This window comes from Vulpes vulpes, chromosome 4, assembly GCF_048418805.1.
Source record: "Vulpes vulpes isolate BD-2025 chromosome 4, VulVul3, whole genome shotgun sequence".
In the NCBI taxonomy this organism is placed as follows: Eukaryota; Metazoa; Chordata; class Mammalia; order Carnivora; family Canidae; genus Vulpes; species Vulpes vulpes.
In genome coordinates, this window is record NC_132783.1 from 132069266 (window position 1) to 132092862 (window position 23597).

The window sequence follows — 23597 nt, forward strand, 5'->3', positions numbered from 1 at the left end:
AGCTCTAGCAGTTCTCTGAGGATGCTTTCAATTTGTTGTCTGCTTATTTCCAGTGCCTTCAAATGGTTGTTTTTGGCCATTTTATTCAATTTATGCATGTGTGTGTGCTGAGAGGATGCACAGACCTCTTCACAAAGGCAGGGCTGGAAGTCTCTACCTTTGTTTACATCGTGATGTACATTTTAATGCAATTTTACTTACTCTGCAGTTCATTTTTCATGTTTTTATATATATAAATGTGTGTAATTATAAACAATAGTATTATGTCCTAAAAATGCAAGGTATTTTCTCCTTAATACTGTTATTTTTTATTTTTTTAATACTGTTATTTTTTAATACTGTTGTTAACTACTTTATTTATAAAGTCTTACCCTTTCAAAGACTACAAATTCCAGCTAATACTAAATATTCCTTTCACTAATTGATAAACATGTAGGTTAAAAAATAAAATAAAATAAAAATAAACATGTAGGTTGTTTTATAATTTTTTTATAATTACAAATAGTGCCACAGTGAACCTCCTTATGCCTGTTTCCTTTTGATTTTACTAGGTAGTATCAAGTTATTTTCAAAATTTCATATCAATTTATACTATCACTCCCACCATCTATGAATGAGCAGACCTGTTTTCTCACAATCTGGCAAGTGCTAGAGATTTTCATATTTAAAAAATTTGGACACGGGATGGGTGAAAACTTGACTTTAAAGGTATGTATAGTTTAAGATGTGTAATATTCTTCCAAATTATACTTCAGAGAGTTTGTGTCGATCCTAAATATCATTTTTTGAAATGATGACAATTTGATAGAAACTTGATCTTTGCTGTTTTATATTTCTGCATTATTACTATGATTGAAACTTTTCCATGTGATTATTGGCTATTTGCTTTAGGTAATGCTCAGTCTTATTTTTCTATTGTAAAGTAGATGTAAATTTTAGCTCTTACATTTAGGACAATTATCCATTTTGAATTAATGTTTGTGTATGTTTATGAAAGTGAGTTTTTTTTCTTTTTCCTTTTGACATGTGAATACATGGTTCCAACTGTTCCAATTCCATTGTTGAAAAGACTGTTCTTTCCACCTTGAACTATCTTAGGATCTTTATCAAAAATTAATTGGCCTTACTCATACAGGTCTATTGTGTTCCAGACTCTGATCTCTGTTCCTGCATCAGTAGCAAACTCTCTTGATTACTGCTGCTTTATAATGAATCTTAAATCAGGTAGTATGATTGCTCTAATTGTATTATTTTTCAAAATAGTTTCAGCTGTTCCAATTTCTTTGCCTTTACATATAAGTTTTAGAGTCAGCTTGTCTACATTAACAACAATTGCTGAGACTTTGTTAATTTGTGTTAAATCAAGATATCAATTTCTGTAGAAGTGACTTTACTGTATGTCTTCCAATCTATGAATATATTATGTCTCCATTTATTTGAGTCATCTCTCATTTCTGTTATTGGGGTTTTGTAGTTTTCAGCACACAGATACTGTACACATTTTGTTAGATTCATACCTAAGTGTTTCATCTGGGAGGAGGTGGAGGAAAGCAGTATTTCTATAAATTTCAGTTTCCAGTTGTGCATTGCTAATATACAGAAATATGATGGAGTTTGCATGTTGACCTTATATTCTGTGATTTTGCAAAGCTTAAACTCAGTGACTAGTTCTAGGAGTTTTTTAGATTCCTTAAAATTTTCAACAGAGACAGCTGTATTGTTGCAAATACAGTATTTTATTTCTTTTAAGCTAAAATGTCCTGTAGGAGCCTGTGTGGCTCAGTCAGTAGAGCATGTGACTCTTGATCTTGGGGTCATGAATTCAAGCTCCATGTGGGACATCAAGATAACCTGAAAAGAAAATCAATCAGGCTCTGTGTCTTTTTCTTGCCTATTGCACTGGCTAGGACTTCCAGTATTGTTGAATAAAAGAAGTGAGAATTAACATCCTTACCTTGTTCCTGATCTTAAGGGCAAAAACTCACACTCTTTTCACCATTAAGTATGATGTTAGCTATACTGTTTTTGCACATGCCTTTTATTAGATTGAGGAAGTTCCCCTTCCATTATTAAAGGATGTTGGATTTTGTCACATGCTTCTTCTGCATCAGTTAAGGTTATGTGCTTTTCATCCTTGGATTGTTAATATAGTAGAGTACATTCATTCAGGCTTAAATACTGAACCAGCCTGACATTCTCAAGAAAAAAGCTCCCCTTGATCTTGGTACACTATTCTTTTGTATACATTACTATATATTTTCTTGAGGATTTTTTGCCTTTATGTGCATGAAAGGTCTTATTTTAGAGTTGTATTTTGTTTTGTTTTTTTCTTGTAATGTCTTTGTCCAGTTTTGGTATCAGGGTAATGCTAGGCTCATAAAATGATTTGGGAAATGTTCCCTCCTCTTCAATTTTCTGGAAAAGATTATGTAGGGTGGGTGTTAATTCTTTAAGTGTGAAGTAGAATTACCCATTGAAATTGTATGGATGTCAATATTTTTCTCAATAGGTTAACTACAAATTCTTTTTTTTTTTTTTTAATAAATAAGGGCCTATTCGAGTTATCTGGTCATCCTGGATTATGTTTCATTTTATTTGTGGTAGTTTGTGACAGACACAAGTTTTAGATATTCTTATAATTAACTCTATCAACCTCTTTTTCTGTTTATCTTAATGCTCAGAAAGTTCTTCCTCCAATTTTTAGCGTTAGAAGTTTTGTTTCCAGTGCTATGTTTCCTTCTGAATATTTATATATTCAGTTTTGATGTTGAAATGTGATCCATTTGGAATTTAGTGAATGATAGAAGGTAAAGATCTAAATCTTCTTTAAAGTTAAAAATTAGAATATAAGAAAAGAATAAGATGGCCTTAGAATCTCCCAAATCTAGAAGCATAAAACTTTCTCACTTGAACAAAACTTTTACATATTCACAAATAGACTAAATGTGTTTTAACCATGATGACTATTTTTAAAAACTCAAATACGAATCCTGTTAGTACACACAAGAAATTTTTTTTTAAAGAAGATGATTAGCTAGAAAACACAGAATCAGGAAATCTTTGATGAATATGCTCAATAAAACAATAATCAAAATACTAAAATAACTTCTGAAAACTGAACAAAATTGTTTAATGACATGGGGAAATGCAACAGTAGAAAACAGTAGGATGTAATACTTTCCCTACAATTCTTTCTCTCTTCCTCTTCCTCTCTTTCATATATGACTGGAAAATAATGGGCACCTAAATGGATTCCTTTTATAAGCAGAGAAAATCAACATTTTAAAATGTTTAAATCATATTCTTTACAAATCCCCACTTCCTCTTGATGGGCCACTGAATCCATTAGCATCCTTTAATCTGATCCAGCCAGCTGAAGAGGGCACGCTGTCCTTCCTCACCAGTTCTTTTGTGTCTCTCTCAAAGCTACTCACTTTCCAAAGGGTGACCTTGCCTGAGAAAGGACTACTGCTGATGGGTGAATTCATTTCTTGGCTTTCCTCCAAAACCCCCAGTACCTCACATTTGAATATAGGTCATGAAAATTCTAGCTGCTATAAACATTCTCTCTTGTCAGCCAGAGGAAAATAGTCAAAGAGATTGAGAATGGAAGAGGAAGTGAGGAGGAGCCAATGGTTTTGTCTTTTATCACTGGATATCCTCAACCGATACAATCACAGGTCACACTCATAGTGTGTATGATCTCTCTACTTTTTATGCAGGTGAATTCTGCTGAGATTCTACGGGAATAAAGGAAATAGAAATCAGATGACTTTATTGGTCATCTTTGAAGTATTGGTCATACTTTGCAGAGATATTATTGTGCCTAAATTAATATTTAAATGATTTTGTACAAAATGGTGTCCAGTCCAATTTTTCCACCACAGTCATGAATAGCTGATTATAATCTGTCCATATTGATAGATAGACCATTGCCAGTGTGCTTCCCTCCCATGGGAAATGATGATAACTGCAAGCTACCCCCTCCACCTACCCCTGTGTTGCGCCTCTCCAGACATGGCATGAGCCTTGGCTAGTAACGCGCTTGCCTCTGCAGTTTGGGGGCTGACTTCAGTGAACAAAGAAACACAGATAGAATAGGCCTGGAATAGAGAAAATCATGATCAAATAAGTACCCAAATGATAGTGTTTCACTGAGGATTTTCTAAGAGCTCTCATGAAATTGCTAGCTGAGAGCTGTATATATCTAATCATGGAGTTAAAAGAGAGATGAGTTTGAGTCCCATCTACTCCTAGCCATGAGTCTTGAGCAAGTAACTTCACCTTCACATGTAGAATATATATAGCTTCCATCAATCAGGGTTTGGAAAAGATTTAACGAGATGGTACATGCAAAGCACTGGGCATAGTACCATCACATGGTAAGTCCTCAATAAATATTAGCTATTATTATTTTTTCTTTGGTTTCATAGCAAAATTACAGTTACAACTTTAGCTCAGCCTCTCAAAGATCTGCCATCAAAGGAAGTCCAGGGGAGCTGAGCATGGATCATAAAGCCATATCACCTGGGTTCCTATCTAGCTCAGCCACTTATGACACAAGGCAATCACTAACTTCTTCAAATATAAAATGGAAATTTCAGAAATTATTGTTGCAAACAGTTACTGTAAAGATTAAATGAATTAACATATGTGTTTAGAATACCACCTGGAATGTCGTAAGCATGAGAGAAGTGGAGATTTTATTATTATTATCACTTGCACTAAAATGGAAGGAGAAAGAAGAGACAAAACATCTGGTCCACACCCACCAACAAGAAAAAAAACCACCCATGCTTCACAGTTCACAGGTCAAACATCATGAGGTATTTCAAGGAGCTCCGAAGATTATTAAGATAACTCTATGGAGCTAAGACATAGTTCAGAGCTAAGACAGGCTCTGGGAGCTCAAATTTTCTAAGTTCAAACCTCTGCTCTCCTACGTGTTAGCTACACAACTTCAGCTGAATTAGCTTTTATGTTCTTTATACTTCAGTTTCCTCACTCTCAAATTAAATAAAATAATAATAATGCCTCCACGGCATAGGGTTATTTCATGGATTAAATGAACACATCCTCAAGCGCACATAGTAAAAACATTCCATAAATGTTAACTATTATTTCTGTTGTTGGGAAACAGTGATTATACATTGTTATATCTATTCTGATCGGACCACTGCTTACAGAAAGTCTTGTACACAAAAACCAGACCCCTTTCTCTGTAAGCAGTGGACTCCCTGCTTACAGAGCAGCATTCCCTAACATTTCTCCATTGTATGAATACCAATAACTTTGGATTGTGAGATTACCTGCAATGCCTTTACTACAGTAGCAGACTATCTTCACATATACCATTGAATTGCATTGTGCATTTTCTATGATATAGAAAATCAGATATTTTGATCTACTTTTGGCTTTGGGAGATACCTGAAGCCACAAGCAAGGTTCTCATTCAAGGAGAGAAAAGGTGAATTTAACAAGCAGTTTCAAGGGAAATTTCAGGTATATGATAGGTAAAAATATCCTACACTGGTTTTCATTATAATAGACTCAACAGTCCTTCCAGTTTTGTTTTGTTTTCCCCTGGGCATTTGTCAAATTAGTTACCTCCAAGTGAAACACTCTCTTGTCAGTTTAAGTTTTGACTTGTTATTACGACCAGCTACACTAGCCTAGAGGACAAATGCCAGTGTTATACCAAAATGTCACCATTTTTTTCACTTAAGAAAGCCCTTTGTGTTCGCTAAAGACTTAAGTTTGGTTGTCCCTATGGTTTTTTTCCCCTGGAGTAGACTCACTTGGTGACCTCTTCCTAACACCCACAGAGATGAGGGAGGCCCAGGAGGGGGAATTTGGTTTCAGATCAGGTCAAAGAGCAGATACATATACCATGAGTCAGTGTTCTCTGCCCATGTTGTTTACGGTTGAAGAAGGGCTTTTGTCTGGATCTGGCAGGAAATCCATCCCACCCCACCTCGTTCTTCTGAAAAGCTCAAACTGCCCTGGCCCTGGGAATAGGACCTGGGGCCAAACAAGGCCTCTAGGCTGGGGCTTCCTCCAACTCACCAACCTGCTCCAAATACTGGATGGCCTGATCATGGTTCCTCCTCAGCTGCTCGATCTGAGCGATTTCCTCATATAGACTAACCAGATCCAATGTCCTATCACCCTTAGCAGCAATAACATTGTCAATTGCCTTTTCAAAGTATGCCAGAGCGAGGTTCAATCTGTGGATGGCCAAGGAAGCTCTATAAGAACAGGGATAAAGATGCAGTCAGACCCCTTACTTGTGCAGACATAAAAGGAACTGATCCTAAGAACAAAACACTTTGGCCTTCATAGGCTCATCATGAGTGGCTAGCTAACAATCCATTCTTGGTATGAACAAGCTCCTATCAACTTGCATTTTACCTACCAGATTCCACTGACTACCATTCACTTACATTAATATTGCATGCTATAGTGTATTTTATAAAAAAAAGCAAAAGGAAAAAAATGGCTTCCAGCAATTCACAAGGTGGGATGATTTACCCATAAACACAGACTTTCTAGAATCAAAATAAAATTTTATTACTTCTGGCCCCCTCTCTTTCAGACCAATGCAAATTTATTGCTTTGTCTTGTTTGATTTAGTTTAATTTATTCTTCCTCAGTTAAAAATGAGAGAGGACAGAGAAAACAATGTAAATATCCCCTCCAAAAGGCAGTGGTTAAATAAATTGTAACACATCATATAATATTTCAGACTTTAAAAATCATGCTTCCTTTTTAGGCTTAATAATACGGGGAAAAATTAAAAGTGTGCTAAGTTAAAAAAAAAAAAGTGGTATGACTATACTTAAAATTGACCCTGACCTACCTTTCTTTTCTTTTTTCTATCTATCTTCTATCTATCTATCTATCTATCACTAATATCTAACTATAATGCCCATATAGCAGTTATGTTTGGGTGGTGAAATAGAACTTTTATTTTCTTCTTCATATCTGTATTTTCAAATCTTCCAAAACAAAATACAGTTTTTAAAAATGAGAATAAAATAACATTTCATTCAGTTTATCCTTCCAGGGACAGAAAGACACCTGGAGAACATGATAGTTAAAGCTGGTTTTCACAGATACTGGCTTTATAGTCAAAATCCAGTGGCTGGTATTTCCTTCCAAATAAAACAAGGCTAAGAATACTTAAATTGGTTGTTGTGAAGATTAGATTAAAATTTATACATGAAATCACTTAATATATGGTAGATACACAATCAATATTACTTCCCCTCACCCCTTGCTTCCATCTTTGTATTCCCAAATTGAAAAAAAAAGTGTGTGTATAAAATCATTTTATATAAGGCATTCTGCAAATTATAATTTATTTTAAGCTGAAAGGCTTATCCTTCCCTGAAGGTTAGGATTAATAATCAAAAGAGTACTGGCCTGTTATCTGATAATTCTTTACCAAAAAAATTTGATCATCAGACCATTATTTCCGTTGATCATAAGTTACAGAATGAAAATGCCTCTCATCATGGGGCACCTGGGTGGCTCAGTTGATTAAGTGTCTGCTTTCAACTCAGGTCATGATATCAAGGTCCTGGGATTGAGCCCCTCATCAAGCCCCGCATCGAGCTCTACATTCTGCCCTGCATCAGGCTCCCTGCTCAGTGGGGAGCCTGCTTCTCCCTCTCCTGCCCTCCTGCTTTGCACTCTCTCTCTGTCAAAGGAATAAAATCTTTAAAAAGAAAATGCCTCTCATCAAGAGCTTGTCAGGAGATATTAGCCAAGTTGTCTGGCCTAAATAATCATACTTTATTGCTCCCACCTTTAAAACAAAAGAAGGGATTTGCGCTTACTAGATATTTATTCAATATAAAATATAACTTGATATGGTACAGAAGGTGAGCTATGGATTCAGATGACTTGTCTACAGTGCTGGCTCCTCTACTTATTAATTCTGTCACCTTGAGTTACTCTTCTGTGTCTTAATTTTCTTATCTGTGAAATGAAAATAAAAATATCTTCCTACCTCAGAGGCTTATAGTAGAGGATTGAATTAAATAAGTTATGTAAAGCACTTAGACTAGTGTCTTGGATATAGCTATACTTAGTAAATGTTCTAACACTTAGAACAGTGCACATACAATATAGATACTAAGTAAATATTGCACAACGAATGAATGAATGAATGAAATATGCACTAGAATTTATTCTGAAAAAGGAGGAAGGCTATCTTTCACATAAGGCACAAAAACCTTAGCCACTGACCCATGTGACAGCAGCAGACGTTCACTAGATTCTAATTTATGGCCCTCTGAACTTATATCCATAGTTTAATTTAGCTCTGGGCATTCCAACACCATCCCACCATTTCCCATTTGATTTCTAGACTCATGGTTAGAGCAGACATGACTCATGTACTTCACTTACCATTCAGTCACCATCCCTACCATGCCAAGTGCTTACAGTTTTGGAAACAGATTGCCTTCAAGGATGCAAAGATATTTTTAAAAATCTAGGTAATAGTAAACCTTTTATTTATTTTTTCTTCTAAAAATCTGATGGGCCCACTTTTGTATGTAACTATCATGATTCTCTTGGAGGATATCTAACTCAACTGTGAAACAGCTGAGTCTTGTTCTGGCTTGAACAAATCCCATGTACTTGGTTTCCATATGGAACAGAACTTTCCTTAAAAATGCATGTGCTACACATAGCTTTAATGGGTCTCCAATAAACGGTCTTCATGAAGTGTTCTTTCCTCGTCTTTTAAGATATCCTACTTAATGACAAAGTGGGTTGGCAATTCAGAAAAAGACATAATTTGAGATTAAGTCTGAGAGGTAGTCTAAGGGTGAGGAGTGCGTGAGTTCAGACCACGGATCCAACACTAAAAGCTTGTCACCACGGACAGTTTGTTTAATCTCATTTTGTTTTCCCTGCCCTCTGTCTAATGAGATCATGACTGCACCGGCCACCTCAATGGTGGTTAAGGATTAAATGGGTACCACACACAAAGCTCAGACCATGAGGTGTGCATTTGGGAAACACAAGCCTCTTTTACTGTCATTTGAGGCTCTGGGGTTTTTTTGCCCTCTGTATTTTTCTTCCCTTATGCGGAGAGCACACGGAACAATCAATTCCAGGCCTTATTCACAAAAGCCTAACCTTCCCACAGCCCAGATCTTACCTGCCCAAAGCAACTGTCAGGTCTTTCTCTGAGACTTGTAATTTGCGAACACCTCCCTTATATAATTCTTTCAGCTCCTTCATGTTTCTCTCTGCCTTCTGCAGGTTGAAATAAGCCTCTCTGCCAGTGAAACAGTCAAGGACAAGGCCAGGCACACAAACTCCCCCATTGCCCAGGGACAGTATTTGATAAGCAAATAAAAGGGCCCTTTGGGAAAACGAAGCAGAATTTGAAAATAGGCACTTTACTACATTATTTTCCATATGTGTATGTTGTCAAGAATTCTTTCGGAAACAAACAGAGCCCTGGGTTTCCCATGTCCATAGCCTGAATCCAGGGCTGGGGTGGGTGGTGAGATGTGGAGGCGTGAATAGAAACTGTACCCTAGGCTACATTTCCTGTGGAGGCGTCCACTGCATGACAACAGCCATGCAGTTTTCCCAAGTTGGTTCCTATGAATGGTAAAAGAGAGGAACTAAGTCTGCTGAAAGGGACTTTCTGGATCATTTAGAAAGTTCAAGCAAAGCAGGTTTTTGGCAAGAAGCAAACAGCAGGAAAGAAAATCCCCTTAAGTCCCAAACATCCTTCTATTTCCCACATTTTCAATAGCTCCTTCTAAGGGTGTGACAGTGGAGGGCCACAGATCAGTTTTTGCAAGCTGAGTATGAAGACCAAAAAAGTAGAGGGGGATATGTAAAGAGGAGAGACTGGGGGCACATGGTCTCAAAAATGACTCATGATTAATTTTTTTAATACGCAATGCTTTACAAATGTGCGTGTCATCCTTGTGCGGGGGCCGTGCTAATCTCTGTAGTGTTCCAACTGTAGTGTATGATCATTCATGAATGTGAAACGCCCTTAACAGTTTTCAAGCAGAGATGGTACCAAAAGGCTGTCAAAATAACAAGCTTCCTGCAGAGTAAGTTTCCTCCTGGTGAGAGAGAGAACGAATTCTTTTGTCTATTTTGCTTGGCCTCTAGCTTCATGGGTAGTATTCTCAATAGTATTTCAGAAAAACAAAAATGATTAAGAGTCCATTAAATCAGAGGTTTCTGGCTGCATATTACAATCACCTGGGGGGACTTTAAAAAAATCTCAATAAACAGATGACCCTGCCCCCCCCCCCCCCCCCCCCGGACCTACTAAATCAAAATCTCTAGGGTGGGACCCAAATAGCAGTAATTCTTAAAAGATCCCCAGGAGATGATGCAGCCTCATTCAACAAACATTGCTTCAAATTCCCACCCATTCGTCCTCTTCTTAACATCACTCCCACTGCTGTCACCTAGGTCCTCACTGCTAACATGGATCTTCTTTGGTGCTCGATGAAGGGCAGGACAGATGCTGAGGTTTTCAACTGGTTAAGAGATGTGTCACCAGTGAGATCCCTCCCGTGGCTCAGCTCAGATATCATATGAATAGACACAGGAAGAACATGCCTATCTTTCTAGATGGAGATGAGAGGCCTGTAGGGGGAAGCCTGGGCCAATCTCCCTGGCTCCTGAGTGAGACAACCCCTCTGGCACCTGTGGCCCCTGGCCCCAATCTTCAGACCCAGCTAGGAAAGGAAGGATATTGGTTCTGCAGGAGCCAGGCCACCCCCAGGGTGTAGTACAGCATGACCAGAGCTTCCAGGATTTCCTTTTTCTCCTTGTTTGAGGCTGTGCTTCCCTTCCAGGTCAGCAGCGTGTTCTTGGCGGACTCAGCATGTTTCTTGGCCTGAGCTGGAAGGCCTGGGGGAAATTTGAGGGTGGGTGGCAGGATGAAAAACATTAGAAAAAAAGGCATGTTTCAGTCAAAGACATCTCTGGGAGGAAAGAGGTGGGTAGTGTGGTTGTCAAATGGTCTATAGTATTTGTTTCCCAAGCTGGCTGTACATCAGAATGATCTGGAATGCCTGTAGAGAATAGAGATGCCTGGTCCCACCCCGGATCTACTGAGTTGGAATCTCTAGAGAAATGGAGTCCAAGAATCTACATTTTTAATTAATTCCACAAGCGCTTCTTATGCAGCCGTAACTGCATTAATCCGTGGGCCTCTGTTTGGAAATCACTGATAGAGACAGGAGGGGAAGCTGAGTATCCTGCTCCCAATTCTGGCACTAATGCCACGTGATCTTTTCAACCCACACAGCTTCTTCATTCTCCAAATGTAAAATGACAATAATCATAGAAGCTGCCCTTTTACCAAATACCTGGAGACTGTCCAAGAACAAGCAAGGCTATGCCACAGAGTGCTATGCTTTGAGCTCTCTGGAAAAGCATTCTAAAAATACAAGGGCTTATGCATACAATTACTTCCATCTGGGGATTTTTTTCAATCCAAGATGAGGCTAGTTAAATTAATTGGTCTCTCTCTCTCTCTCTCTCTCTCTCTCTCACACACACACACACACACACACACACACACACATACACACAAAATCTGATTCCTAAGTACCATGAGGCCCCTGCACTAAAATGACAAAGGGAATGCCAAACAAACTCCAGCCAGACAGAACTCATGTTTCCCCTTGTTTTCTAACAAAAGTCTGGAGTTGCTGGGTACCCACTTGAACTGCTATCTGTCCAGTTAATTAACAGAGGTAGACTTGGCAACATTCAATTTCTAGAGCTCATTCTTCATCTTTCAACCTAGTTCATGTCTAGTGATCCCTGATGGACAAGAGAAGCCCCAGAGAAAACAGAAAGGTCGTCAGAGAGCTCGTTACCCTAGGAGTCCTCCACTCTCCTAGAGACAGTCATGGCTGGTGTTCTGGTCAGCTCTTCCCTCTGCAGGTGGGTAAACATATTTACCCCTCAGGTAGGCCAGCTGTGCCCCTAATTCTCACGTCACACCTCCAGTCCTCAGTCTGTTCCACCTTTGGTCCTTGGAGCCTAGTTTCACAGTACAGGTATAGTCAGTGACCATAAAGATGACTTGAAGACTTGAGGACTGCAGCCCTCATACATTCCAGATGTGCAGGACCTCCTTAATGAGCTGCCACAAGGGCAGGGAGCAGGGAGCAGGGAGAGAGGAGAACAGAGCTTCTCTGGGAGAGGCCTACAAGTGACCTAGGAGCCAGGAATTCTTTGTCGAACACTCAGAGATGCCTGTCCTACAGGTCTCAACTCAAGAGAAAAATAGGAGTCTGTGGCAAAAGAGGGATGTGTCTCAAGTTAGCAGGTAACAGAGCCCTGAGACTGCACTGTGCATCATAAACAACCTATTAAAATGCAGATTCCTGGGCCCTGCTCCCAGGAGTTGTGGTTCACAGGTTCTGAGGTGAGAACAGAGGATTCACATCCATAACCACCAACCTAGGTGATGACTTGATGCAGGCTGAGGACGACACTTGGTGAAGCATTTAGCAAAATCTTTATACAAGTGATAGGACTCATTTTTGAAGAGTAGGTAGTTTGATAGAGAAGAATGAGGAAGGGTTTCCACTTGGGGTAAACAACCTGAGGCCATAAAGACAAAATAAGCAATAAACATGTGTGTGCGTGTATATGCATGTGAATGTGTGTGTGCACACACTGGTGGTGGGATGCGGTGGCAGTATATAGGAGTGTCGAGGCAGTAAGGAGGCCAGCCCGACTGCAGGGGAGGTTTAAATGTAGACACATAAGGTGCGAATTGGATAAGTAAAATGAAGTCTTGGGGGGGCACGTGGGTGGCTCAGTGGGTTAACCGTCTGCCTTCAGCTCAGGTCGTGATCTTGGGATCCTGGGATGGAGCCCCACGTGAGGCTCCTTGCTCAGCAGAGTCTGCTTCTCCCTCTGCCCCTCCCCCCAATGCTCGCTCTCTCTATGAATAAAATATTTTAAAACAACATGAAATAAAATAAATGGAGTCTTGGATGCAAAGGTGAGGAGGGAGGATTTGATCTGTTAGGTACTGGGGAGTCTTTATAGATTTTGAGGAAGGGAATAGAAACAGAAAGTCTGCCAAGGACACTAGACCAAGAAAATAAAACAAGAACTGAGAAAGTCTTTTTATCAAATAGGCTGTTTCCTACAACCAGGTGGGCCCTTGGGAGTGTGTCAATAAGTGTGGGAACTCAATCTAGATGCTTCCTTTGGTCTGTTGGAAGGAGAACAGTGAAACTGGCTGAGCCACCTAAAACCAACCCAGAATCAGCTCAACGCTGCTTCTGGGCTTCCTGAATGGAGGACAGACGAGAAAGTTGTTCTGAGACTTTGCCTGTCTGCCCTGCCACTCACCCCCAAATGCCCAGTGCTGACTGTGAAACCCCCAGAGGAATATTCTTCCTCTAAGCTCAACAGATAATTAATTATGTGGTTTTTCATCTCCACTTTATCATGCCCTGCATTGCGGTCCTTCTGGTGAAAAAGCTGAGCTGGTGGCCATTGGGCCTGAGCAAACGGAACTAGGATCTCAACTGAAAATGGTTCATTAAACTTTAAAATCAGCCCTAAAGGAAAAAAGTCATTTCCTTATGGTTCCCAGAATCCACTCTGGTCTCCAAAGTGGGGTGCATATAGCCCTACAGTATGCAAGATGCCATAATGGCATAGGGCAAAAAAAGACAATTGCGCTATTTTTAAAATTTTTGTTTCTATTTTATGAGTATTTATATTACATAATATGTTAATACCATTATACGTAATTTATAATAAATACACATATATGGAGTTTGCTCACATTTTTTGAAGTGATAAGGGTGCTAATTCTCAAGTGTTTAGAGATCACTGCTCTAGATAATGTTTTCCAACCTTTTCAAGTATGAGTTCTTTTTTTTTTTTAAGATTTTATTTATTTATTCATGAAAGACAGAGAGAGGGGTAGTGACATAGACAGAGGGAGAAGCAGGCTCCTCCCAGGGAGCCCTCCCAGGACCTCGGAATCATACCCTGAACCGAAGGCAGATATTCAACAGCTGAGCCACCCAGGTGTTGCCGGGAGAGCTCTTTTTATGTTTTAAAAAACCCTTCACTTTGTGATATTTTTTATGGCATTTCTTGACAAAAATTCATGATGTCAGAAAGTACGATTATGAATCAGGATCAGTAATCATTTGAAATAGATGTGCATTTTGTGAATCTCAAGCACACTCTTTCGTGTCAAAATAATACCTCGGATGTGTACAGATAGGAGTCTCAAGTCAACTCCTCCTAGAGGCAGCTCACAGACCCGTGATCTGGTTCCCTAACTCCAAGTCCCACTTCCCCAGTTCCAGTGGCCATTCTGAGAAACCCAGTCATTTTCCTTTACTTGCTCTTCTCCCAAGCCACAGACACCATGCTTCCCCTTGCATCGACAGGGCAGCAATCATAGACGTAAAAATCAGGCCCTCTCCTGGAGCCTGAGATTGAGAAATTACAGGGAGCTACTGATGAGCTGGAATATGGGCCTGGCATTGTCCACCAAACATATCAAATCATTTTGCTTTTGTCAGGGATGTGATTCCATCACTGACATCTGTTACTCTGACTCAGGCCATTGAGGATCAGCTCAGAGACACCCGGGCTCTGGAGTTGCTGCTGTCACCTTGATCATTAACTATACTTAAGTTCCTGTGGACAGTGATTAAGAGCAGGGCCTGGAGCCAGGCTTCCCAGACACCGATCTTGCCTCGGCCACTCCCTACTATCCCTGTGGTCTTGAACAAGTTACTTCCTCTATCTGTGCCACCGTTTACTCACCTGTAAAATGGTAATGAAAATACGTTCCACCCTGTGGGAATCTGTTGTAAGGATTAAGTTAGTTAATTCATGAAAAAGAGCACCTGGCACACAGGGTAGATGTGAGTTTGAATAAATGTTAGCCATCATCATTATCACTACTGCTCCTACTACCACCAGAGTCTGTTCTCTTAAGCAGTTTATTGTATTTGCCCTTTCTTTGGACATTTGTCATAGAGCTGCTTACAGAACCTCTGTAAAAGGCTGCGTTCTCAAATGCAACCTCATTGCAGGCAGGCATTAGGTTTCCTGCAGGTCAGATCACCTGGTTTTTCTCTTCTGTTATCCCTGTACCAGTTTTTTTTTTTTTCTTCTTTTAACCAACTAGACAGAGAAGGTAGGGTTCATGACTTATGCTTCTTTTTTCTGTATTTTGCAATACTTAGAGATGAGGATACGTAGAAAGTTCCCAATAATAACAGGCTGATTAATTTATGCTTCACTGGGATGCCTGGGTGGCTCAGCGGTTGAGCATCTGCCTTCGGCTCAGGGTGTGATCCCAGGGTCCCAGGGCGGAGTCCCACATTGGGATCCTTGCATGGAGTCTGCTTCTCCCTCTGCCTATGTCTCTGCCTCTTTCTGTGTCTCTTGGGAATAAATAAAATCCTTTAAAAATTTACTGTTTCATTAACAGCAAGCAAAATATCAGGAAGCTGCTTGTCCATGTCACTATATTCTCCTTCTTGAACTCTGGGACACCAGTTAACCACTAGGTGACAAAGCACCCTGTAGTTCTGGGCCTGCCCTTGCTTAGCCGTGGAATCGCTGGGTTCGTTGGGCCCACCACCAGGTCCACTGGCTCTAGTCCCATTTGCAGTCCCTTCCTCTAGTTTTGTCAAACCAGCAGCCCTTTCACCTGCTTTGCAAAGGCTTCCTGTTCTCTCCTGTTATTGACTCCTGAACCCCATTCCATCAATTGCTCTATTTCTTAAAACCTCCAAACGTTCTAAGGGGCTCCTTCCTCACTGCCAAAACCGTCTTCTTCTCTTCTAAAATCATCCTCACAGGACTTTTCTGCCTTCTCTAGCTACCCTGCTTTCCCTCATTCCTTTCAATATGTAGTAGGTACCACATGGTAGTTTGGCCTGCGGGCGCCTTCCCCTCCTTCGTGCCTGGGATCTGGCTTCTGCTCAAACCACTCTGCAGAAACCCTTCTCCCAAAGACCTCCTCCTAAATAAATCCAGTCACGGTTTCTCAGTCAGACGCTCTTAGCTGCTTGGCTTCTCCTCTTGGCCCCTACGACACTGCACCAACTCAGTTCTCCTTTATAAACCTTCTCTCGTTGCTTCTTTGCTTACTCTTTCCAAAGACCCTTTGTTTCCTTCTCCAAGGGTCTTTAGGTTTCTTCCTTTTCTTCTTTCTTTCTTTCTGCCTTAGAAGTTTTAACAATCCCTAGCACTTCCTTCCACCTTGGCCTCCATGCTTATAATTTTCCATTCCCCTCTCGAGTTCTGCTCTTAAATTTTCCTCCAAGCTTACAATTCTCCACCTGCCCTCCCAAGTTCTAGTCCCAAATTTCCCGCACCAAGTCAAAATGTGCTAGTGGATTTCTCTACTGCAATTCAAAATCACCGGGACCTGGATCTGCCATTCCTCTCCCCTTTCCTGACTGATGTCTTTCTGTAAGTGGAGTCTGCAGGGGCCTGACCTTCATGATCGTTAGACCTCATTTCTCCTCAATCCCAAATTAGACATCAGGTCCTGCCAATTCTTCCTTCACAGTATTTCTTCCTTTTTCTAAAGGTTATTGGTGAATAGGTAATATAGTTCCATGGTTCGAAAGTTAAAATTAGGGGCACCTGGGTGGCTCAGTGGTTGAGCATCTGCCTTTGGCTCAGGGTGTGATCCCAGGGTTCGGAGATCGAGTCCTACATCAGGCTCCACAGGGGTAGCCTGTTTCTCCCTCTGCCTGTGTCTCTGCCTCTCTGTGTCTTTCATGAATAAATAAATAAAATCGTTTAAAAAAAAAAGTTTAAATTATATGACAGTTGAGTGGTCTCACTCCCACTCTTGTCCTCTTTCAATGCAAGCCCCCACTAGGTAACCTATTTCTGCCTCTGTCTTGTGTATCCTTCAGTGTTTCTTTATGTAAATAGAAGCACAGATTCTCTCTCCCCTCATTTTGTTCTCACACAAAATGAGGCATCTTAAACACCATACTGTATTGTACATTCTCTTTTGGGTGAAGATGCATCCAGGAGCTTTTTCCCTGGTAGTAGAAGGCGCTTCCTCATGCCCTTTTAAAAGCTGCATATAATCTGCTGTGGGTATGCATCCTCTGAGGGCCTGATGGGGACACTGGGTGTAAATAATCCTGCAAAGAATGATCTTATCCATGTTATCTTATAAATGTGTACTTTAGAAAAAATCCCAGAAAGGTAAAAGATGAATGTATCTGTCCTTCAGAGACTCCTAAATCCTTACCTTCTCACTCATTCCACTTGTCACCAGCACAGTGTTACATCTAGATTACTGGATAGCTTCCCTTCCGGTTATCATTGCTAGCTTAGCCTTTCCAAAAGCACACTTTGATGTATTCATCTACCTGCTGGAAAATCTCCATTCTCCTCACCTACCACATAAATCACAAACTCCTTAGCCTGTATATAAAACACACCATGGCTTGCCAACGTACCCTCCTTTCCGGATTCATCCTAAAAGTCCTCCCCATGTCTAGACAGCCTGCCCCCTGCTTTCCAGATACATGTTATGATCTTATTCCTTCCAGGTCTTGTTCTTCACCAGAAACGCCCGCCCCTTCTGTCTACCCAAACCCTGCTCATTCTTTAAGGGCCTTCTCGAATGGCATACCCCCCTGAGTCTATTACTCACCATCTCAGCCAGAAATGATTCCACCCAACTTCCCCTGAAGCCCTGTATTTTTTTTAAGCCCTGTATTTAAATCAATTACATGGCATTCGCCTTATGGTGCCTTCTGTCACAACTACATCTGCATGCAGCTCACCTTTCACACGAGGTTGTGACTTCTTTGAAGGCAAAGACTCTGCCTCCTGGACCTTGTATTTCCCAAAGTTCTCTTTATGGTACTTCAAATATATAAGTCCTGCAGTAAATACTCACTGGAAGACAGTTTATTGAGAGAAATCAGCCTTTTGGCTTGACCTCCACCCCCTGGTGCTGGAAAAGGCTCACAGGGAAATGAGGCAAGGAGGTTTGATGGCTATAAAACACATACACATGCAGCGAGGCATGAACACGCACAGATGCATACATTCCGCCTACACAGAAGGCTGGCTCATGAATTCTGCCCATTTTGAAGCAATTGAGGATTAATAACATCAGAACTAAGTGGAGCTTGGCAAGCACTTCATCCCTCTTGATGGTCTGTGATTTTTCAAAGCTTTGGTTGTTTTATTCCATGGACCACAGACTTTAAAAGAAGTTACAGTGAAGGGACTGGGCAAGTCCTATAACTGAAATAAGAGGTTATTCTCAAGAAAAGGTCATCAGCATAGTCTATTCTGGAAAAACTCTAGGTTAGGTTTCAGAAAGTCTGGTTTCCGGACTGGACACTGTTCTATTGTGTAGCACCTTACCTAATCAGAATGTTGTTTTTCCCATCTAGAAAAAACAAACACATCTTCCTATAAAAGGAAAACTTGTTTTCCCCTCCACCATGCCACCCCAAATGTGGTTCTCCATTCACATGACAGGAAGAACTGAGAATCAGAGAAAAAAGGATGGTATTCTCACCATCTTCTGTGTTATGACCTGTTCACCTATCTTGACTCAACTTGGAATCTAATTGGAAAAGTAAAACCCAGAGTCCATGTGTGACTGTTCAGGGAACAAGCTGATTTCAGAAGATGAGGACCAACTTCTTCCCACAGACCCACCTGATAATCTCTCCCAACACCAGGAGGCAGCCTCGGACCCGGCCCAGGTTCAGGCAGATGTCCCCCTAAATACTGGTGGTGCCCTCTGCTCCAGTTCAAGCTGCCATCACTGCAAGGCTCAAGTTCAGCAAAAATCTCGTAGATAGCCTCGCTGAATGTGGGTGTACTAATCACAGGCCCTTGCCAAACCCAGGGCCTTGTGATTAGCCAACTGCCATATCCATGGGTCTTTTTGGCCTTCACATCCTCCTACCTCTGTGGGTCCTGAAACTGCTGGAATCACACTGCACTTCTTTCTGAAACCCTTTCTCTCCCCTTGGCTTCCCTGACCTGGCCCCTCCTGATCCTTCTACTTCCTTTGCTGGCTCTGCTTCCACAGCCTTCCTGATGCTCTCCTCCCATTTTCTCTCCTCTGCCCTCTTTCCCTCTCTTTATGCTTTTTCTGATTAAGCTCATCCACTCTTAGGGCCTTATCCTGCCCCTGTGTGTTAATCCCAACCAAACTGACATCCTTCCCGAGCGCTGGCTCTACTCTTCAGTTGTCTACTCAACATTTCACCATGACGTTCCATGGCTACCTGACACTGGGGACGATCCAGCCTGTCTGAAACCAAACTCAGGAGCTTCTCCTCCCTTCCCCCATCAGCCGGGTCTTCCTCTTTAGCTCCCTATTTCAGCGACCCTGAAAACCAGGTCATGCACTATTCAACTCAGCTCTTCCCTCAGCTCCCCATCTCATATGTAAGTAACTGCCCACTAAATGTCACCACTTCTGCATGTTGTTTCTTCTACATTCCAACTGCCATGGCCACTACCTACAGCGACTCTTGTCTGGGCTGCATTATGGCCTAACTGCTCTGCACCCTACTTTTTCTATTGGTCCAACTTACCCCCCAGAGCCTTTCATTTCACAACATAAACTTGATTATGTCACCACCTCACTCAAAATCTTTTAATAAATCCCTAAATTCCCTGATACCTGGGCCCAAATTAACCTTCCAGTCCCATTACCAGGCAAGACCTGTCTGTCCCCAGGTGTCTTCTGTTCTACCCTAACCTCTTGGGTCCAGAGAAACCACAGTGTTCTGTGTAAGGAGTTTCAAAGAGAATAAAACCCCCTCTCACCTCCCACTCCTCAGATCAACACATATGGAGGGCCAACTCAGTTCTCTACTGCTCCCCTTGAAATCTACATGGTAAACCTGTTCTCCTTCGAAGACAAGACAAATGTCACCTTCTCTCTGCAGCCTTCCCCAACCAGTGGCAGAACTCCTGATCTGCCTCATGTGTGTCCCCAGAGCTATGTTCCTGTCTCACGAGGGCAGGGACCAGCAGTATACATTCATATGTCGCTAGGGCCTAGCACACTGCCACCAGACTTCTCACAGGAGCTCTCAAGCCTTAAAATGGCACAAAGCTAAATTTGATTCTTATCGTGAGGGCAGCAAGTTTAGGAGGAGATGAGCCTGAATGAAAGAGAGAAATTGCAAATGAAGAATCATGTGGGTCCACCAGAAGATTTCCTTTTGCTGAAGGCTTTCCTGATGTCCCTTAAATCTCACAGACAAGTGGTTGCTTGTTCTGCCAGAAGTGAGGACCCCCTCCTCTCCTTAGCCCTCGCAGCCTTCTCTCAGAACACAACAGATGTGTTCTTAAGGCCGGCAAGAGCCTCACTGTGACCTCACTGTGGCCTCACTGTGACCCACTGCTTATCCCCGAAGTCAACCACTCACAGGCTTGCCGCATCCACAGCCAAATGGATCTGAAGTTTCATTGAAAACATGAGCTTAAGGGGGCCCAAAAAGCCCTAAGAAGGAACACGTGTTCTGAGCTTAACAGAATTAATTATGGAGGCTAATAATAAATTGAATTCTATTTTAACCTTTTCAAAAGCTCTGATTTCTGATAGCTAGGCTCCTTATGGTCCAGGTATTTTGGTTCCCTTCCCCTGTAGCCCTCAAACTAACTTCTCAAGCCCTTAAACCATTTACTTGTTACCTAAGCGAGTCCCCACCTGAAGACTCAGGTCCACAGGGAACTTGGCTCAGTTCTACAAAGCGATAACATCTGCTGATCCAGACTGTATACCGGAGACTGTATTAGGTTCTAGGAAGACCTAGTCTCTACTCTCAGGGAGCTTCTGTTTCAGAGACAGAGGTATTTGAACAAAGCACATGTGAGTTTGTACAGAGACCCCTGGTAGAAGTGCAGGCAGTCCGTGCAGGACACGGCTGGTGGGCTGACCATGTCCTTGGTTCCAGGGACATGTGTCTCAATCAGTCTGAACAAATATTTACTGAGCCTCTACTGCACAGTTCCTGCCCTTATGGATCTTACATTTTGAGTTTCTTACTTTTTTTCTTTTTTTTCTTACATTTGAGTTTTTTTTTTTTTTTCTGATTTTATTTCAGAGAGAGAGAGAGAGAGAGAGAGCAGGATCGGGGTTGGGGGCAGGGATGGAGGGGCAGAAGGGGAAGCAGACTCCCCACTAAGTAGGGAGCCCGATACGAGACTCGACCCCAGGACCCTGGGATCAGACCTGAGCCAAAGGCAGACACTTCACCAGTGAGCCACTGAAGTGCCCCAGGATTTCAGTTTTAGCAAATGCAGCTCTATCTTGTTCTTCTGTACAGAGTACCTTCCAGAAGCAGCGTTTCTCTAGAATGAGGGCTCTGTCGTTTCCTCAGCTAGACCTTCTAGGAACTTGAATTCCGCCCACAGAATTCAGGTCCTATTACTGGGACACTCACCCTGATGCTGAATGTACATCCCTGCCTGTCCTTTCCCTGTGGACCTGTAGCTGGAACTTGTGATATTGTCCTTTGCCCACTGTGCCTTAGTGCCCTCATCTGTAAACTATGGATAACAATAGTATCTCTCTCCAGGGGATATTATGGGGACTAAATGAGACAAGCTTAGCACATGCTAAGTACTCAATGAATCAACTATCATCATTATCTTGATTTCTAAGATGCCTGCCACACTGCCTGTCTCATCCATGGAGTTTCCCACCTCTTGGTGAGGTGGGTGAGGTGTGAGTTGGGGGCAGGAAGGGCCCGCCCTCAGGCATCCCCACCCCCACCACTGCCATGCTTGTGGGTTGGCTTAGATTGGCTCGCATGGGCTGGCCCACCCAGACCCAGTCGGGGACCAGGTACCTCTCAGTGTCAGGTAGCCATAGGCTAGGCTGGCCAAAGCCTGTGCACACTTCCAGTGTTCTTCCCCAAAAATAATCCGAGAAAGCATGACACAGCGAATCAGCTCCTTATTTGCTTGGGTATTCTGCAGAGAGCAAAGAAGCATTACGCTTTTTGGAAAGGAAGAAAGCTCCATCCAGCCCATACTCTTCTCACGGGAATGTAGGACTGAATTCTCCCGCTGTCTTTTTCTCTTTTCTTCCCTTCTCTTCCCATCCCACTACCAACCCAGTAAGATCTGATGGCTGTCCTTTCTTCGTAAGTCCTTGAACTACGCTCTTGTCACTTCTGCCCTGAGTACCTGGTTCAAACCACCCTCATCTTTCACCTGGCTGACCACGACAGCCACTCCTAACTGCTTCCACTCTTGCCTCCCTTCCCCCAGTCTACTCTCAACATCATAACCAGAGTGACTTCTTTTAACCTTTTATCATGAAAAACTTTAGCAATATACAAAGATAGCACTGAGAAGGGCTCACTTCATTTCATGAGGTATCTGCTCATGGTCAATCTTGTTTCCTATCTATCCTCCTCATCCACCCAACCTATTATTTTGAGGAAAATCAGGTATTAAATCATTTCATAAGTATCTCCTAAAGATCCGGAATTAGATATATAATCAGAAAAACACTCTCACCAAAACATTAACAATAATTCTGTAATGTTAAATATCTAGTCTCATAAATCTAATAATTACCTCATAAATCTAATATTTTTAAAGATTTTATTTATTTATTTGACAGAGAGAGAACAAGCAAGGAGGAGCAGGAGAGGCAGACTCCCCATTGAGCAGGGAGACTGATTCAGGGAGACTGCTTAAGGGCTTGGGGATCATGACCTGAGCTAAAGGAAGCTGCTTAACTGACTGGGCCACCCAGGTGCCCCATAAATCTAATTTTTTCTTTACAGTCTTCCTGTCCATACACTGAGATCAGTCTCCTGAGTCTCTTTTCACTTATAGGTTCTGTTCCCATGTCTATCTAGTTCCTTTTATTGCAAATTATTTGTTGAAGAAATTGGGTCTTTTGGATTCCAGTGTTTCCCAAACATGTACATTTTGTTTATTGCATTCTTATGGTGTCACTCAACATGTCCCTCCATTCTCTGTTCTGCTTTTACATTGGGAGCTGGATTTAGAAATTGGGCTAACTTTAGTCCTGTTCTTTTTTTTTTTTTTTTAAGCCAAACTGCTTCATGGGTTTGCATATGTTCTTCCACCAGAAGACACCTAATGTCTGACTGACTGTCTCCTTTTCTGATTATTGACACAACTACATGGATTCATTCATAAAAGTTTATAAAATGCTGATAGCCTCTTTCTATCATTGTTCCTTCGTGTGTTAGCTGGCATAATTCTATAAAGAAAACTCTCCCCTCATCTACTTTTTGGTTACCCAGTAGTACAGTTTGTAACAGGAGGACAAGATACACGACTTATTTTCTTCCTATTTGCTAGCTTTCAAAATAATGAGTGCAGTCACTTGCATCCTCCAGTGGTGACCAAATAGCTTGTTTTTATTATTATTATAAACATGGGTTTTAAAACAGACCAGATATTCCTGAACAGTGCAAACTAATTTGACTCGGCCTTTGCACCTACTATTTCCCATCTTGGGACACTCGAACATGTCATTCACTCTCTTGTTTCATCATTTTGTTCACTTCAGAGAGGTCTTTCTT

General features: G+C 41.5%; 1 protein-coding gene and 1 non-coding gene across 5 annotated transcripts in view; both read right to left on the reverse strand.

Annotated features, from left to right (window-relative positions):
* Positions 1-23597, reverse strand: part of TTC23L (tetratricopeptide repeat domain 23 like) — a 56402-nt gene that overhangs the window by 25055 nt on the left and 7750 nt on the right. For all 4 annotated transcript variants that reach the window (XM_025984081.2, XM_025984079.2, XM_072757114.1 and 1 more), the window contains exons 4-8: positions 21879-22002; positions 10752-10908; positions 9176-9301; positions 6071-6248; positions 3995-4103 (exon numbers count right to left, since the gene is read on the reverse strand). In XM_025984081.2, coding sequence (XP_025839866.2) covers positions 3995-4103; positions 6071-6248; positions 9176-9301; positions 10752-10908; positions 21879-22002 — 694 coding nt within the window. The remainder of the gene's footprint in view (positions 1-3994; positions 4104-6070; positions 6249-9175; positions 9302-10751; positions 10909-21878; positions 22003-23597) is intronic.
* Positions 9924-10028, reverse strand: LOC112908625 (U6 spliceosomal RNA). The gene has a single exon (XR_003232957.1). It is a non-coding gene; the product is annotated as a U6 spliceosomal RNA (small nuclear RNA).